The sequence below is a fragment of the Bufo gargarizans genome, chromosome 5, assembly GCF_014858855.1.
Source record: "Bufo gargarizans isolate SCDJY-AF-19 chromosome 5, ASM1485885v1, whole genome shotgun sequence".
Taxonomy (NCBI): domain Eukaryota; kingdom Metazoa; phylum Chordata; class Amphibia; order Anura; family Bufonidae; genus Bufo; species Bufo gargarizans.
The window spans coordinates 336,576,153-336,594,449 of record NC_058084.1 but is presented as its reverse complement, the minus strand read 5'-3'; the positions used below and the strand labels follow the sequence as shown (position 1 = coordinate 336,594,449).

The 18,297-nt window shown below is 42.7% G+C and overlaps 1 protein-coding gene across 1 annotated transcript in view; it reads right to left on the bottom strand.

Annotated features, from left to right (window-relative positions):
* RNF144B (ring finger protein 144B) overlaps nucleotides 1–18,297 on the bottom strand; it is a 62,184-nt gene that overhangs the window by 14,883 nt on the left and 29,004 nt on the right. Inside the window, exons 5-6 of the mRNA XM_044294717.1 lie at nucleotides 10,853–11,057; nucleotides 553–697 (exon numbers count right to left, since the gene is read on the bottom strand). Coding sequence (XP_044150652.1) covers nucleotides 553–697; nucleotides 10,853–11,057 — 350 coding nt within the window. The remainder of the gene's footprint in view (nucleotides 1–552; nucleotides 698–10,852; nucleotides 11,058–18,297) is intronic.

Here is an 18,297-nt window from a genome sequence, read left to right as displayed (position 1 = left end):
AGGCTTCACTCTCCAGAAAGGAGCCCGGTGCGTCACTCACATTCAGAGAATCCTCACTCACAATTTGGATCTGATCAATCAGGGGATCACAATAGAAAAATAAAGGTAACACACAGATATATATATGCACTTAATGTGACTTTGGTGCTATTAAACAAATGTCACCAATCCAGGACAACCCCTTTAAGGGCTTGCATATTATACATATTTCCTCTGGGATGGGCTGAAAGGCTGCTGTGTATACAGGCAGAAACACAGAAGCAGTCAGTCAAGGATGGACAGAGATATCGGGGGAGGGGGATATCCAAGTATGAATCCCTTGAAATCTGTCTTTTAAATAAACAGCACAATATTAGGTTGCTGTGATAAGTGGAAATGGGTACCTAGATACCCACAAATAATATAATAAGGGAGTTATACTGATTTCTGACATTTCCTCCAAGATATGCGATTGTGCCATACATAGTATTATGTATATATAATAATGTAGAATATCAATATAATGCAAAAAAAAAAACGGATAATATAACATTAATGAAAGTGAGGACTTACGTCAAGGTTTTGTAAGCAGTACCAACAGAATGTGTGTTTGCAGTTTTTGCACATCATTTGTGCGCAGCCTTCATTCCTCTCTATATAAATACGACAAACAGGACACTGCTTGATACAAGCATCTACATCTGTACTAACAAGGACTCTGGAAAAAGGAAATAAAAACAAGCTCCATTAATAATGTTCTCAGAAAGGCAGCTCAAAACATTACAATTATTCATCAATAAGTGAATTCATTCTCTGCTACAGCAGCCTCCGTAGAGTAACACTGCGCACAGCTTGGGTAACTAGCGCATGCACAGTGGTTCTCTATGGCCGCTAAAGAACAGGTCTAATCGCGTTCCCCTCTATCAGCGGACATGTTGGTTGAAGGATCGCTATGTTTCCACATGGGCTGGCTGTCAGCACAAGGGGCTGGGGCTACAATGATTGGGACACCAGGGCAGATACTCTTGTGCCAACCTATAAGTAAAGTTAACTATAGTGATGGTTCTAGCACATTTCTAAAATGAACCCCTTGGTGACTGGCCTGTTTTGCGCCTTAGTGGGCAAGCAGTTTTTTTCATTTTTTCATCATCACATTCCAAGACCCATAACTTTTTTTGGGGTACAAATACCTTACTAATTAACTTGTATTAACTGTTTCTGGAGAGATGGGAAAAAACTGCAATACTGCCATCTCCGGCACTCCCACAGAAATGAATAGAGCGGTGGCGCGCATTTCCAATCAGCCGCTCCGTCCAATTCAGGGAGGCTCCACAGGGTACCAGGACCTCCATCAATCTGACAGTTATCCTCTATCCTGTGGATAGGGAATAACTTGTTATAACCGCAATACCCTGTTAATGGAGGGCAAAAAATGCATAAACCCCAAGTACATATACTGCAGAGACAATAAGGGCTTCTACAGGTCACAGTATAGAAACAGAGGGCACTTTTAATCTCCATTAATGACAGTTTCCAAGAAGATGTCCTTCTTTTAAATGAAAGCAGGCCCAGCAATCAGATGATTGCTGCAGGTCTGGCTTCTGAAATCCCTGGCAATCGGAGGTGGTTTCCAAAGTAAGCTGGGACCAGCCATACATTCCCCCCGAGACTCTGCCAGTTTCTCTGCTGTGCCTTGAAGACATGGTGCTGAGCAGGGGACCCCTCTATTATGTCCATATGTCCTATTCTTGAAACAGCGCCTTGAACTACAGTTTCTAGTGCAGTCCCCGGCACATAAAGCAAATGTTTTTACTAGGTAAAGCAGTTTACTTTTGTTCCCTGACAATTGTCATTTTTTTCATTGAACATGATTTAGAGTCTATATAAAATTACGGTGATAAAACATACGCATAAAAAGCATTATATATAAAATTTCCTAATTCCTAGTTCCTAAACTTGTCACATTCTAACACCTTGCTGAATCCAGTGCATCAAAAAATAAAGTAGGATTGGATAAATATGATCCCATTCTCCTAAACCAGAAAGACTGGTTGCGTGCCTGCAAGTTAATTACCAGTTTGTTGTACTAAACACTTTGTACTAGAATAAATAATAGTGTTCAGGAATGTTCCAAGAATTCTTTTGTCTACTATACGGCTAATGTTAGCAGCAAAAAATACATTTAGGGAACGGCAACAAGAGCAACAGATAAATACACTTTATGGATAAATGTATTAGGACACCTACATATTGACACCCCATTCTCAATCCGTAGGCATTAATATAAAGTTGGTCCCTCCTTTGAAGCTAAAACAGCTTCCACTCTTCTGGGAAAATTTGGGGGTCATTTATCAAAGACCAGCTTCTTATGCTGGTCTTTGCTTTCCTCATGTGCTGCCAGAAGAAGCACATAGGCATCGGCCTCGTCATACAGACGTGGACAAAATTGTTGGTACCCTTTGGTCAATGAAAGAAAAAGTCACAATGGTCACAGAAATAACTTTAATCTGACAAAAGTAATAATAAATTAAAATTCTATAAATGTTAACCAATGAAAGTCAGACATTGTTTTTAAACCATGCTTCAACAGAATTATGTAAAAAAATAAACTCATGAAACAGGCATGGACAAAAATGATGGTACCCCTAGAAAACACAGAACATAATGTGACCAAAGGGACATGTTAATTCAAGGTGTGTCCACTAATTAGCATCACAGGTGTCTACAACCTTGTAATCAGCCATTGGGCCTATATATATGGCTCCAGGTAATCACTGTGTTGTTTGGTGATATGGTGTGTACCACACTCGACATGGACCAGAGGAAGCAAAGGAAAGAGCTGTCTCAAGAGATCAGAAAGAAAATTATAGACAAGCATGTTAAAGGTAAAGGCTATAAGACCATCTCCAAGCAACTAGATGTTCCTGTGAGTACAGTTGCACATATTATTCATAAGTTTAAGATCCATGGGACTGTAGCCAACCTCCCTGGACGTGGCCGCAGGAGGAAAATTGATGACAAATCTAAGAGACGGATAATCCGAATGGTAACAAAAGAGCCTAGAAAGACTTCTAAAGAGATTCAAGGTGAACTTCATGCTCAAGGAACATCAGTGTCAGATCGCACCATCCGTCGTTGTTTGAGCCAAAGTGGACTACATGGGAGACGACCAAGGAGGACACCATTGTTGAAAACGAATCATAAAAAAGCAAGACTGGAATATGCCAAACTACATGTTGACAAGCCACAAAGCTTCTGGGAGAATGTCCTGTGGACAGATGAGACAAAAATCGAAGTTTTTGCCAAGGCACATCAGCTGTATGTTCACAGACGAAAAAATGAAGCATATCAAGAAAAGAACACTGTCCCTACTGTGAAACATGGAGGAGGCTCTGTTATGTTCTGGGGCTGCTTTGCTGCGTCTGGCACAGGGTGTCTTGAATCTGTGCAGGGTACAATGAAATCTCAAGACTATCAAGGAATTCTAGAGAGAAATGTACTAGCCAGTGTCAGAAAGCTTGGTCTCAGTCGCAGGTCATGGGTCTTGCAACAGGACAATGACCCAAAACACACCGCTAAAAACACCCAAGAATGGCTAAGAGGAAAAAATTGGACTATTCTAAAGTGGCCTTCTATGAGCCCTGACCTCAATCCTATTGAGCATCTTTGGAAGGAGCTGAAACATGCAGTCTGGAAAAGGCACCCTTCAAACCGGACACAACTGGAGCAGTTTGCTCATGAGGAGTGGGCCAAAATACCTGCTGAGAGGTGCAGATGTCTCATTGACAGTTACAGGAAGCGTTTGATTGCAGTGATTGCCTCAAAAGGTTGCGCAACAAAATATTAAGTTAGGGGTACCATCATTTTTGTCCATGCCTGTTTCATGAGTTTATTTTTTTACATAATTCTGTTGAAGCATGGTTGAAAAACAATGTCTGACTTTCATTGGTTAACATTTATAGAATTTTAATTTATTATTACTTTTGTCAGATTAAAGTTATTTCTGTGACCATTGTGACTTTTTCTTTCATTGACCAAAGGGTACCAACAATTTTGTCCACGTCTGTATATTAGGTGTACCTCGGCAGACAGTGCGCCTTGACTAAAAACTAGTCCAGCTCCTGAAGAGTAGTTTTCACTCCTCTTTTAGGCCACCTGCATGCATTGCAGAATACGCATGTTTCGTTTGTGCAGATTACACTACCAGCAAAGTGTATGAGAATAAACAAATCTCATGTACACTTTGCAGATTTACAGTGTATTCTGTGCAGATATTGACCTGCATTGCGGATTTCCAAATCTTCAGCATGTCTAATTTGTTTGCGGTTTTAGCTGCGGATTTCACCCTTTTCAATGGAAGGGCGAGATCTGCAGCAAAACCGCATCTAATCCACATCAAAATCTGTCATTTCTAACAGTGGATTTTGGTGCGGATTAGATGCACATAGATATTAGATATGCTGCAGAAATGCACATTAACCCACATGGAAATTTGTGCAGCTCTTATGTGCGTTCACCCACACTCGTGTGCAGATGGTCTTACACCTGTTTACTGGCATAAATGTTAGTACATTTTCCAGGCCCAGCCCCTGTCACTTCCAAGTGGCAAGGACAACGTAAAAACACCTGTGCGACAAAACTGTTGCAAAATGTGGTATTGCCTCCTTTTTAAGCTAAAAATTGCCGTAGGCTTCTTAATAAATGACCCACTTTGTCTTTGAGATTTTTTTATCCATTAATTCAGATCAGTTGTGAGGTCAGGCACTGATGTTGAACAAGAGGGCTTGGCTCACAATGTCCATTCTAGTTCATCTCAAAGATGTACGATGGGATTTAGGTCAGTGTTGTGTGTGGACCAGTGTTGTGCCAGGTTCTTCCACACCAAACTCACCCAAACGTGCCTTCTCCAAACTGTTCCCTCGATGTTGGAAGCATAAAATTGTCTAAACTGTCTTGACAGCCAAATAGAGAAGCATGGCTCCACAGAACACATTTCCACTGCTCACGAGTGCAGTGGCGATGTGCTTTACACCACGGTATCTGACACTTGGCAACGTAAGGCTTGTATGCAGCTGTTCGGCCTTGGAAACTTTTGCCATGAAGCTCCTGGTGCACAGTTTTTGTGCTGATGTTAATCTCAGAGGAGGTTTGGAACTCTGCAGTTATTGAGTCATCATGGTTGAGTTGCTGTGGTTCCTAAACGTTTTCATTTTGCAATAATACCACTCACAGTTGATGGTGAAATATCTAGGAGGGAAGAAATTTAATGAACTGACTTGTTGCAATGGTGGCATCTTATTAAAGTGCCATGATGAAATTCAATAAGATCTTTAGAACGACCCATTCTTTCACAAATGTCTGTAAAGGCGGACTGCAAGGCTAGGTGTTGGACTTTATACACCTGTGGCAATGGGACTAAATGAAACACCATTTAGAGGTGCATGAAATAAAATTTGTCCATATAGGGTATATTTTCAGTGGGATGCAATATACACTGCCTGTCCCCCCCAAAAAGCCTTTAGCTTTGATTACGGCAACCATTCGCTGTGGCATTGTTTTGAGAAGCTTCTGCAATGACACAAGATTTCTTTCCATCCAGTGTTGCATACATTTTTCACCAAGATCTTGGATTGATGATGGTAGAGTCTGACTGCTGCGCAAAGCCTTCTCCAGCACATCCCAAAGATTCTCAATGGGGTTAAGGTCTGGACTCTGTGGTGGCCAATCCATGTGTGAAAATGATGTCTGATGCTCCCTGAACCACTCTTTCACAATTTTAGCCCAATGAATCCTGGCATTGTCATCTTGGAATATGCCCGTGCCATCAGGGAAGAAAAAATCCATTGATGGAATAACCTGGTCATTCAGTATGTTCAGGTAGTCAGCTGACCTCATTCTTGGAGCACATACTGTTGCTGAACCTAGACCTGACCAACTGCAGCAACCCCAGATCATAGCACTGCCCTCACAGGCTTGTACAGTAGGCACTTCATCTGCCTCTATTCTTACCCTGATGCACCCATCACTCTGGAACAGGGTAAATCTGGACTCATCAGACCACATGACCTTCCATTGCTCCAGAGTCCAATCTTTATGCTCCTAGCAAATTGAAGCCTTTTTTTCTGGTTTGCCTCACCGATTAGTGGTTTTCTTATGGCTACACAGCTGTTCAGTCCCAATCCCTTGAGTTCCCTTTGCATTGTGCATGTAGAAATGCTCTTACTTTCACTATTAAACATAGCCCTGAGTTCTACTGTTTTTCTTCGATTGATTTCACGAAAATGTTTAAGAGATCACCGGCCACGATCATTCAGGATTTTTTTCCCCGACACATTTCTTCCTCGAATACGATGGGTCCCCGCTATCCTTCCAGTTTTTAATAATGCGTTGGACAGTTCTTAACCCAATTTTAGTAGTTTTTGCAATCTCCTTAGAAGTTCTCTGATGCATGCCAATGATTTGACCCTTCTCAAACAGACATCTTTTCCACGACCACGAGAGGTGGCTTTCGAGATGGTTGTTTAAGAAATGAGAAACAACTCATTGGACCAGTTGGGGTTAAAGGGCTTCTGTCACCCCCCAAAAGTAATTTTTCATTTTTGGGCAAATTAAAATCCTGCGCCGTACCGGTCTTCAGTCGGCGCATGCGCACTGAGAGGAGGACCTCGCTCGGCCGCTCCTTCCTCAGTGCGCCTGCGCCGATGACGTCACATCTACACCCAGCGCAGGTGCACTGAGGAAGGAGCGGCTGAGCGAGCGTCCTCCTCTCAGTGCGCCTACACCGACTGAAGACCGGTATGGCGCAGGCGCGAGATTTGGAGCGCAGACAGGGCCAGCCGAAGGAGGAGAGCGCTCGCTGGCCCTGACAATCAACAGGAGGAGGGGGCGTTTTTTTTAAAGGAGGATGCGGCGGCTACCAGCAAGCAACCACCCTACTTGCTGGTAGCCAGGTAATTAACATATTATAAAAGTGCATTTTTTAAAGAAACTAAGCCACAGAAAAATGTAAGAGCACTATATATAGAAAAATCGCACTATAAAGATTTTAATTAGCCCAAAAATGAAAAACATTTGGGGGGTGACAGAAGCCCTTTAAATAACTTGTTGCCAGCTGAAAGATAATCGCCCATGCAGTAATTATCCAATAGGAGGCTCATAACTATTTGCTTATTTAAATCCAGGTGGCGACTTTTTTTTTGGACAGGCAGTGTATAATGGTGCTAAAGTCTCCAAATTTCTTCTTCCAAACTACAGGTAGCATTTTATGGCACCATCTATGCTGAACATGGGCTGCCTGACTACAGATTGTAGTAAAGTCACCCAAGGCGCAGCTGAAGAGATGTTGGGATAATAAAATCCTGGAAGGTCGGTGCTGTTAAACTTTTCCAAATTTAGAGTGAATATTTTCAGCTGTTTGTAGGGATGTCATCAGAGAAATTCAGAAGATTAGTAGATTGCAGTGGCTACAGTATTTTAAAAATGGTAGTCTCTGATAAGACACCGCCTTTAACATAACGTGAATATGATTATACATCTCAGAATGAGAGAAAGGAACTTCAACTCCAACCTTATTTTCTGCTTTAAGAAGCGTTGCACTTTGTTGCAACGTTACATACTGGATTGGTGTGTCTGCGTGAGTGTATTTAAAAGCATTTATGTATATATATCATACAACTGGGTCCAGAAGTATATATATTCAGGAGTCTAATTGCCTGGAAAGTCAGTCACAGGTCCCTCAAAAACACTCTTGTAACTCACTGACCATTCTTACCTGTCTATAGAGGCGGGAACTCTGGATGATAGGGGAGGGAACTCTTGCTATCCCCTTCTGTAGAGGGGGAAACTCTACCTGGCTCCATCTATAGAGGGTAATTCTGGCTCACCCCATTTATAGGGGGAACTCTGGCTGGCCCCATCTATATGGGGGAACTCTGGCTGGCCCTGTCTATAGGGGGAAAATCTAGATAGCCCCATCTTTATGGCAGAACTCTGTCTGGCCCTGCCTTTGGCACTGTTTTCATGGGGGGAAAAAGTGAGTCTGACATCAATAGTAGGCAAATTAATGGAAACTCTATTAAAGGATAGGATTGTGGAACATCTAAAATCCCATGGATTGCAAGATGAAAAACAGCATGGGTTTACTTCAGGGAGATCATGTCAAACAAATCTTATAGATTTTTTTGACTGGGTGACTAAAATAATAGACGGTGGAGGTGCAGTAGACATCGCATATCTAGATTTTAGTAAGGCTTTTGACACTGTCCCACATAGAAGACTTATCAATAAACTGCAGTCATTGAGCATGGACTCCCATATTGTTGAGTGGATTAGGCAGTGGCTGAGTGACAGACAACAGAGGGTTGTAGTCAATGGAGAACATTCAAAACAAGGTCATGTTACCAGTGGGATTCCACAGGGATCTGTACTGGGACCAATTTTGTTTAATATCTTCATAAGCGATATTGCAAAAGGCCTCGATGGTAAGGTTTGTCTTTTTGCTGATGACACAAAGATATGTAACAGGGTTGATGTTCCTGGAGGGAAACGCCAAATGGAAAAGGATTTAGGAAAACTAGAAGAATGGTCAGAACTCTGGCAACTGAAATTTAATGTGGATAAGTGCAAGATAATGCACCTGGGGCGTAAAAACCCAAGGGCAGAATATAGAATATTTGACACAGTCCTGACCTCAGTATCTGAGGAAAGGGATTTAGGAGTAATTATTTCAGAAGACTTAAAGGTGGGAGGACAATGTAATAAAGCAGCAGGAAATGCCAGCAGAATGCTTGGATGTATAGGGAGAGGTATAAGCAGTAGAAAGAGTGAAGTGCTTATGCCGCTGTACAGATCACTGGTGAGACCTCACTTGGAGTATTGTGCGCAGTACTGGAGGCCATATCTCCAGAAGGATATAGATACTCTAGAGAGAGTTCAGAGAAGAGCTACTAAACTGGTCCATGGATTGCAGGATAAAACTTACCAGGAAAGGTTAAAAGACCTTAATATGTATAGCTTGGAAGAAAGAAGAGACCGAGGGGATATGATAGAAACTTTTAAATACATAAAGGGAATCAACTCGGTAAAGGAGGAGAGCATATTTAAAAGAAGAAAAACTACCACAAGAGGACACAGTTTTAAATTAGAGGGGCAAAGGTTTAAAAGTAATATAAGGAAGTATTACTTTACTGAGAGAGTAGTGGATGCATGGAATAGCCTTCCTGCAGAAGTGGTAGCGGCAAATACAGTGAAGGAGTTTAAGCATGCATGGGATAGGCATAAGGCTATCCTTCATATAAGATAGGGCCAGGGACTATTCATAGGATTCAGATATATTGGGCAGACTAGATGGGCCAAATGGTTCTTATCTGCCGACACATTCTATGTTTCTATGTTTCTATAAAATAAATGACAGTGATGATGAAGTTAAAGGTATCATCTTTAAAGTGAGTCTGTCTGCAGTTGTGATCAAGCAACATTTCTCATAGTACTAGGTAGGAGCCAAGCGAAATAGGACAGGAGTAGTGTGAATATGAACCTTTATTCTGACAGATTATACTCTGACAAGTGCCCAGGAGGCGTTGCTTCACTGTGAAGTGCTCTGTGCATTAAGCTGCTTCACAGTCCCTCCCATCTTCTCTGAGTGACAGCTGTAGGACTCTCCTGGTTCGATGCTACAGCTGTCACTCAGAACAGAGGGGAGGGGTGGTGAAGCAGCTCAGTCAGAGAGCACTTCAATGTGAAGCTCTACTTCTAGTGCACTTGCAGGAGCAGAATCTATTAGAACAGAGATGTCAATCTGACAGCCCTCCAACTGTTTCAAAACAACAACTTTGAGCCAACGCGGATTGAAAAAATGAAGCTAAAAATCCACTTCTGTCAGCTGCAGGGGTGGGAGGGACGGTGACTTTCTCCCTGCAGATCACACTCAGACAGTACAGTGCTGCTGTCTTAGAGTGAGCTGTTTAAAAGGACACGACCCGATCCATTAAAGGCCACTGTTAAGGAGGCGGGCCCCTGTGGAGGTCACTGTCAAGGAGGTGGCATGCTTTGATAGTCACTGTTAAAGGGGAAGGCTGCTGTAAAGGTCAGAGTTAAGGGGGTGGGCTGCTGTGGAGGTCCAATTTTAAGGGACGGGGCACTGTGGGGGTGTCAGTGCTAAGGGGTGGGGTGCTGTAGATGTCACTGTTATAGTGGATAGTGTTGATATCTTTTAACGACACACACACAAACATTAAATGAAATAGATTAAATATACCCGAGCAAAGCCGGGTCCTTCAGCTAGTAAATGTATAAAATACAAGTTATACTGAATCTTTTCCCACAAAACTATATATCAATCTGCTCAGCTCCTCCTGCCCTATAACATGCTTCCTGCAGATTAATTCACATTTTCATTGTGGCAGGTTCCCTTTAATCAGTAGTACTTGATGCATCTTGAGAGCTGTATCCCCTTTTATAGTATTAATATGAATGGCACAGAGTTACAAGCAATTACAAGTGTGTGAGCAACTGCTAAGTTAATACTGAAGTAGACCCATTTACATGTGAATGTTACCCTCTGGCTAAAGCCTGGGTTATAATAGCAATCCAGTAGGTTACAACAGGTTAAATAGCATGCCTTGCCTGCATTTGGTTAGGAAAATAAAAAGTATTTAACTTGGATCATAAACCTGACATTGCAATAAGCCAGAGGAAAGCAACATGACTACACAGAAAGGTAGGTGTTGGGTGGTTAATAGTAGACAGAAGAGCCTCTACCAACAACTCCTGGTTCTACATGCAGCAGTAAGCATCACTCTGTACCAGGACAGGGAACAAAACAATAATTTCCAATGACTCCTTCATCACATTAGTGCTGGAAAAATCAAGTTACCCTTTTTCAGGCTGTACAGCTACTTGCTGCTTTTCTTGACACACGTGCTCAAGGTGCCAGGTCCTTTTGCATGCAGAACAAAATGTTATATGGCAAACGTGGCAGTCGACTGATACAGGCAAACCAGAATCACCCAACTCAACCTGGCATACCGTTTGGCAGTCTGCAGTAGGGCACCACGTTCGGCAAGGGTCAAGGTGAACTTCTGAAAGAGAATAACCAGAAGAGAAGCTTCTATCATACGTCATGTACAGCGCTTGGCAAAATGATTCACCACTTGGAGTTTTTCCTCTGGTGTTGCATTACAACCTGGAATTAAACTGGATTTTTGGGCAGGCTGTAACCTTACTGTAATACAAAACAATTGAAAACAGAGAAATGTAATGTGCATCTGTATTCACCCCCTGAAAGTAACTACTTTGTGGAGCCACTTTGTGCAGCAATTACAGATCAAGTCTTTTGGGGTATTTCTCTTTAGCTTAGCACATCTAGACACTGGGGGGAAGAATGTATCAACTATGTACTCCAGTTTTCTGTCGTACAAAAGTCACAATTTTAGCTCAAGTGACATTTTGTGCCAAAAATTTAACTTTTGGTCCATTATCCTCCTTATTCGCCACTTTTACAAAAACCTGGTGAGGTGTGGTCAGGAGGAGACAAGCCACAAGTGGGACCTCCCGGGCCCAACTCATTTAACAACATTGTAGGCCAAAAGACAGATGACCTGCACATTTGCCATTATAGATTTCTAATGAACTCATGACAATGTGCACATCATATGCCAGCAGCATTTGTTACTAAGACTGACATTTTAAAAGGCCACTATATAATGTTAAATTATTAACACCCTTTTGGGATTTTGCCCATTCTCCATGCCAAAACTGCTCCAGTTCCTTCAGGTTACAAGGGTTGTGTTGGTTCGGAGCAGTCTTCATGTCATGCCTCAGATTCTCCATTGGATTGAGGTCTGGGCTTTGACTAGGTCATTCCAATAAATGTTTCCCCTTAAAACCACTCTGTAGCTTTAGCAAGGAGTCGCACCAGCCATATAACTATAACTGACAAAAGATTTGTCATTGCTATTTAGCAATATATTAAGGGTCACTGTCCTGCTAGAAGGTGAACCACTTTTCCAGTCTCAAAACCTTGGCAGACTGAAACAAGCTTTCTTCAAGAATTACCCTGTATTTACTTCCATACATCTGTCCTTCAATCCTGATCAGTTCTCCAGTCCCTGCTGATTCCCACGGCATGATGCTGCCATCACCATGCTTCACTGTAGGACCGATACTGTTGGGTCGATGGGAAGTGTTGGCTTTACACCACACATGTCATTTCCCATGATTGCTAAAAAGTAAATTTTTTGTCTCATTTGACTAAAACTGCCACATGCTGTCTGCACACCCCAAATGTGTTTTCTTATGTTTTTCTTCAATGGTTTCTTTTCTGGCCACTCTTCCATAAAGCCACACACTCTAAAGTGTTTGGCTTATAGTGGTCCTATGAACAGATACTTCCATCTCTGTGGGGATCTTTGGCACATCTTCATCATTTCTGATTGATGCTCTTACTGCCCAGTCTGTGAGGTTTGGATGTGGTCTACTCTTGTCAGGTTTGTAGTTGTGTCATATTCTTTCCATATAGCCATAATGGATTTAATGGTGCTCCATGGGATGTTCAAAGTTTGGGATTTTTATTTTTTTGATAACCCAACCCTGATCTATACTTCTCCACAATTTTGTCTCTGATCTGTTTGGAGAGCCCCTTGGTCTTCATGTTGTTTGCTTTCAGAACAGTATTTCAGGTCATGTGACACTTTAAATGCACACAGGGGGGACCTTATTCAACTATGATGTTACTTGGTTGGACCAGACCTTATTTAGAGGTTTCATAGCAAAGGAGTTAATACATATGCACTTGACTTTTCATTTTTTTATTTAAAGGTGTATTCCAGTCATATAAAGTTAGCACCTAACTTATTGAACTTATTCAGAGTATAGGGCAGGGGTCAGTAACCTTCGGCACGCCAACTGCTGTGAAACTGCAACTCCCAGCATTTTTGTAACTCCCATAGAAATGAATGAAGCATTCTGGGAATTGTAGTTTTAAAACAGATGGAGTGTCGGAGGTTGCTGATCCCTTGGATAGGTGATCCAATCATGAGAACTGGGACCTCATACCTTGGGGAGCACTTCGAAATGAATAGAGTGGCTGGTTGGGCATACGCGTGGCTGTTCCATTAATTTCTATGGGAGTTTCGGAACTAGCCGAGTACAGCAGTTGCCAGAACTCCCATAGAAATGAATGGAGCGGCCGTGCACATGCCCGACTAGCGACTCCATTAATTTCAGAGGCTCCATGTGGTCCTATTCTCATGATCGATGGGTTCCCAGCAGTATGATCCTCTATGGTCTAATAGTTATCCCCTATCCTGCAGGTAGGGGATAACTTCAAATAACCGAATACCCCTTTAATTATCTATTTAATTTTGAAATGTTTTTTTTCTCTTTCCAATGTAACAATTTACACTATTTTGTCCATTACATAAAATCTAAATTTAAATCCATTTTAATTCCATGTTGTAATAAGAACAAAACAGGAGAAAGGGGGGTGGATAGTTTCACAAGGCAACGTAAATATGTTATACACTTTTATAATCATAGTCTAAAGGACATCATATTTTTGCTAAAAAGACAATCATCTGTGTCTGAATATTTATAAATGATCCTCACATCGATCTTTACCCTGTGATTACTTTCATACTTCTTAACACATGTAGCATGGTAAAAAAGGGGGAAATTTCCACCATATAGGGTGCTTTCATACTGTACGTAGGTTTTTAGGTTGCACTTTTGCATTTTTTGCACCAGAGCTTTTTACAGCATTTTTATTGCAGTAAAAATAAAGGCCAGCTCCAGAGGCTAGATGAAGGTCTATGGAAAATATGAAATGCCCCACAAGGGCTTTTTCAGTACTACTATTTTGCTGAGTGCAAAAAACACCAGAACAACCACAACAAAAAAAGGCTGCAAATGCTGCGAGTAGTAAAATAAAAAGAAATGCTTGTGTAGATTGTGGTTTTTATACTGGTTAAAAAAATACCTGCCCTAAATTCATGTGTGTGTAGGGACCCTAAAGCGGTTTAGAGACATGATGACCGCTGAAAAAAATTCTCTGACACTTTTTAGGGAAAGGAGATGATAATATCTGCCAGATAGTACTTATGTTAGATGTTTCTTGATTCTCCTGTCATGGAATAATTTTATTCCCACAAAACCCATTAAAATTACTAGGATCCAACTATTTAAAAATATACCTGATGCCTATAAGCATCCCAAATATGATAACATGTATTAGGTGCTGATAAAGCAGAGACCCAAAGCACATGTCAACAGCCAGTAAGTGAGGCTGTGTGCATACATTTCTGCAATAATTATGAAGGAATCATTGTGTGACAGCTATAACTGAACCCGACACATCTCATTTCCACTTCTAATGGGTCCCTCAGGTTTTCATGTTTCCAACCACAAAAACCCAACAGAATGGATCCCACTGTATCTCTACTGGCTCCGCCATACACATACATGCTCAGTTCAGACGAATATGTACGTATTTTCAAAGGGGAGAGAGGAGAAAGCTGCTGCCAGACATCTCTTGACATCTTATCTCCCTGGAGAACAAAAGGAACAAAAATTTAAAGCACCTGATTTTTTTTTCTACACCGACGTCATCTGCCGGGATCTCCCCATGCACATTAGAATATCAGCAAGTTCTGCTGAAAATGGCAGTTCAGCCAAAATCACCATAATGTGAATTTGGGCTTTTACAGTAGTGTGAACAGAGACTAAAACTGTGATAACAACAGTATGCACTCTAGACTGATTGACAGGGGGGCGCAGTCCAATCTTCTCTTATTTGGTTGCATAATTTATTTCTTGGTGTAAAACAGAGACAAAGAATCCTGTTATCCCCACTGCTTGCACCATTAGGCCTCAATCACATTTACGTTTTTCATGGACATGTGCTATCCGCATTTTCTGCAGATAGCACATGTACCCATTGATTTGATTGTACTTGTTCACACATCAGTATTTTTAACTCCCCATGTATCAGTGAAAAAAATCACGGAGACAGGCCCTACTTTGGTCTGTGATAAGGACCTAACACGCCCATTGATGTCTACGGGTTCGTGAAAAGTCACTGACACAACACAGATGGCATCCGTCTTTGGTCCGTTTTTCACTGACCGCTGCTAGGAGATGTGCAGTGTCCGAGGAATGCAGAGGACACATGGAGGGCGAAAAACAGACACACACGGACTAAACACGGATACTTTACTGACATCTTTATGGATGAAACATGGACGTCAAATGGACATGGAAATGTGAACAAGGCCTTCTCCTGCTGTCTAGGCAAATGAATAACATAAGCAGACATAACTAAATCGATAGGAGAATGTTGCTAGGATTCTTACATATTTATTGGCAATCTAATGTTGTCAGGCTTGCCTTTACAATGATTACGCATTGACAGAATGGATAAGATATCTCAAGCCTCTGATCTATTCAGTATGTCTGCTCATGTTATTGAGTTACCTAGACAGCAGGTAAATGATACACAGTAAAATGACTCTTCATTGCGTTTTCCACATGCATGTACGGTATACGCCTCATCTTTTGCATTTGTGCATCTGACACAATACAATGCAGAGATGAGTTAAGAAAGCTACCGTCAACCATGAACCTTTTGGCAAGTACTCCGCTATACAGTTCAGTGTTGAGAAATGTTCCTTGCTCATGTCCAAAGGCTTATAGATCTGATCGATGACAAAAAAGTGTCGTTTTGGTATCTGCCAGGCTGGTAAACCAGCTGCACTCTCCTAAATCAATCTGAATTTGTATTAAAGATATACTATGCTACATGGTAAAAAACCTGATGCTTTCAGCTCCTACTTCTGGACAGGGGCGGGCTGGGCCGGGGGGCAGGGAGGCAATTGCCCCCCAGGCCACCCTAAAAAAACGGCCGCTGGGCCGCCCGTCTTTAACAAACAAATGTTTATATATTTTTTTTTTATTCCTCAGAGCCGCACCGCCAACCACCTTGGGTGGCGCGGCCCTGGATGTAATTGCGGTGGGCAGCAGTGGCGGCAGGCAGATACAGATGGCTGTGCTGTGGGGCAGGGGAGGCAGAGGCGTATCCCTCCCCTGTTCTTCTGATAGGCCGCAGGCACTATGGGGGAGCTGGCACTATGGGGGGGGGGGGGAGCTTGCACTATGAGGGAGCTGGCACTATGGGGGCATTTCTTACTGGCACATTCTGGTGGGGGCACCATGGGGGAGAGGAGCACTATGGGGGTATCTGGGGGCTCTAAAGGGCCCTTTTTTAATTATTGGCACATTATGGGGGGGCACTATAGGGGAGAGCGGCACTATGGGGCATCTGGTGTTACTATATGGGCATTATTTGGGGGCACTATGGGGAAGTGGGGGCTCTAAAGGGGCGTTTTGTATTGGCACATTATGGGGGCACTATGGGGGAGTGGAGCACTATTGGGGCATATGGTGGCACTAAGAAGGGGCATTTTTTACTGGCACATTGTGGGGGAGAGGAGCACTATAGGGGCATCTGCTGGGGGCACTCTATAGGGGTATTTTATACTGGCATACATTATGGGGACATTAGCTCAACTGCGGGCACTAAGCGGGGGTATTTCATGTACTGTCATATTATATGGAGAATTAGTACTACTAGGGGGTATTATGGGGAGCTTTACTACTACTGGGGGGCTATGAGGAACATGATTACTAGGGCACTATAGGGGCATTATTACTACTAAGTGTGCTCTGGCAGAGAATTATTTCTATTGGTGGGATTTTGGGGAGCACTTACTTTGGGGGCACCCTGGTATCAGCTTAGCACAATTATTTTTGGGGGACATTATCTTTATACTATTAGTGTCTGGGCGCACTGTGTGCCAATAATTGTTTAAGGGGCACTATCTGTGTGGTAGTAGTATTTCCAGAGGGACTGTTTCTGCAGTATAGTATTGGGGGTGGCAGGAAAGGGTGTTCAGAAGATGTGAAGATGATGGAAATGTGGGAAACTAATGTCTGTTTGTCAATCTCTGCAGAGACGGGAGATGGCAGAAAAATCATCATGGCAGTCTGGTCTGAATGGAGAAGATAAAGAAAGAGAACGTCTACAACAAAGGTGACATCACTGGATGTAAGAGGCATGTGGCGCTAAGTTGGAGAGGAGATGCTCCGGCTCCACCTTCTGCCATTTGCAGAAGGAGGATTCAGAGCTGGGTGAGGACGGCCAAGGGGGGCAGCAGGCCACGGGCGGGTGGCAGATGGTGGGGGGAACCACAAACCTTGAGCAGGATCTGGGGAGGGAGGAGAGCGGAGGAGCTTCCTGGCAGTAGCCTGCTGTTTATTGTATAATGTGAAGCAGGCAGTGCAGCCAGGACAGACCCCCCCCCCCCCCCCCCCCCCTCCTCTCCGTATGATGGTTAGAGATAGGCCTCCACAATAGAATGTCAGCTATACAGTGTTTGTTGGGAGTGGCCTATTATATGTAGGAGGGGCTTTTAATAATGAGCGGGGCTAAAATGGGCCACTTGACTGGATTTTCCCCCCAGGACTAAGGCTGCCAGCCCTCCCCTGCTTCTGGAACATTTTAATGGAATTCTGCTTAGTTACATAGGTTGAAAAAGACACAGGTCCATCACATCAAACCTTCAAGTTTCAATTCTTAACCATTTTCAAGATCTATCTGCTGTCAGGCAGTCGAGGCAAGGTTACTTCTACCCAGAGGCTTAAAACCTATTCTGACCTGATACTTCTCACAGTGGACTGTTTGCTACATATATAGCCTCCACCCAGACTGATTGACAACATATCAGTGTAGGCTAGAGCTGGTTCACATACAGCTGTATCCTGACAGGTGACCTTGGCCTGAGCCAGACATGGCTGATGAGTAAAGGCCGGTTTATGCGGCCCAATAGTGCAGGCGATTGTTGGGAAGGAAGGTAGTGCCATCGCTCGGCCTCATACAGAGTCATGGGAGATTTAGCAAACTAGTGTAAAGGAAAACTGACTTAGTTGCCCATAGCAACCAATCAGATTCCACCTCTGAAAAATGAAAGGTAGAAACTGATTGGTTACTATGGGCAACTAAGCCAGTTTTAAGAAATCTCCTCCATTGTTTCTGGGCAGCAGAGTACTGTTTAGACAGCACAATGTGCTGCCCACAAACGATGATTTGGGTGTCTGCATGAACAATTCTTTAATCCCATGAATGAGTGATCAGCGGCACCTTTTACATGGGCAGATTATCAGGAAGGAGCATTCATCCTAAATAATCTGCCAGACAATTGGACAGAGTAAAAAAAGGCCTTAAAGGGGTTGTCTCACTTCAGCAAGTGGCATTTATCATGTAGATAA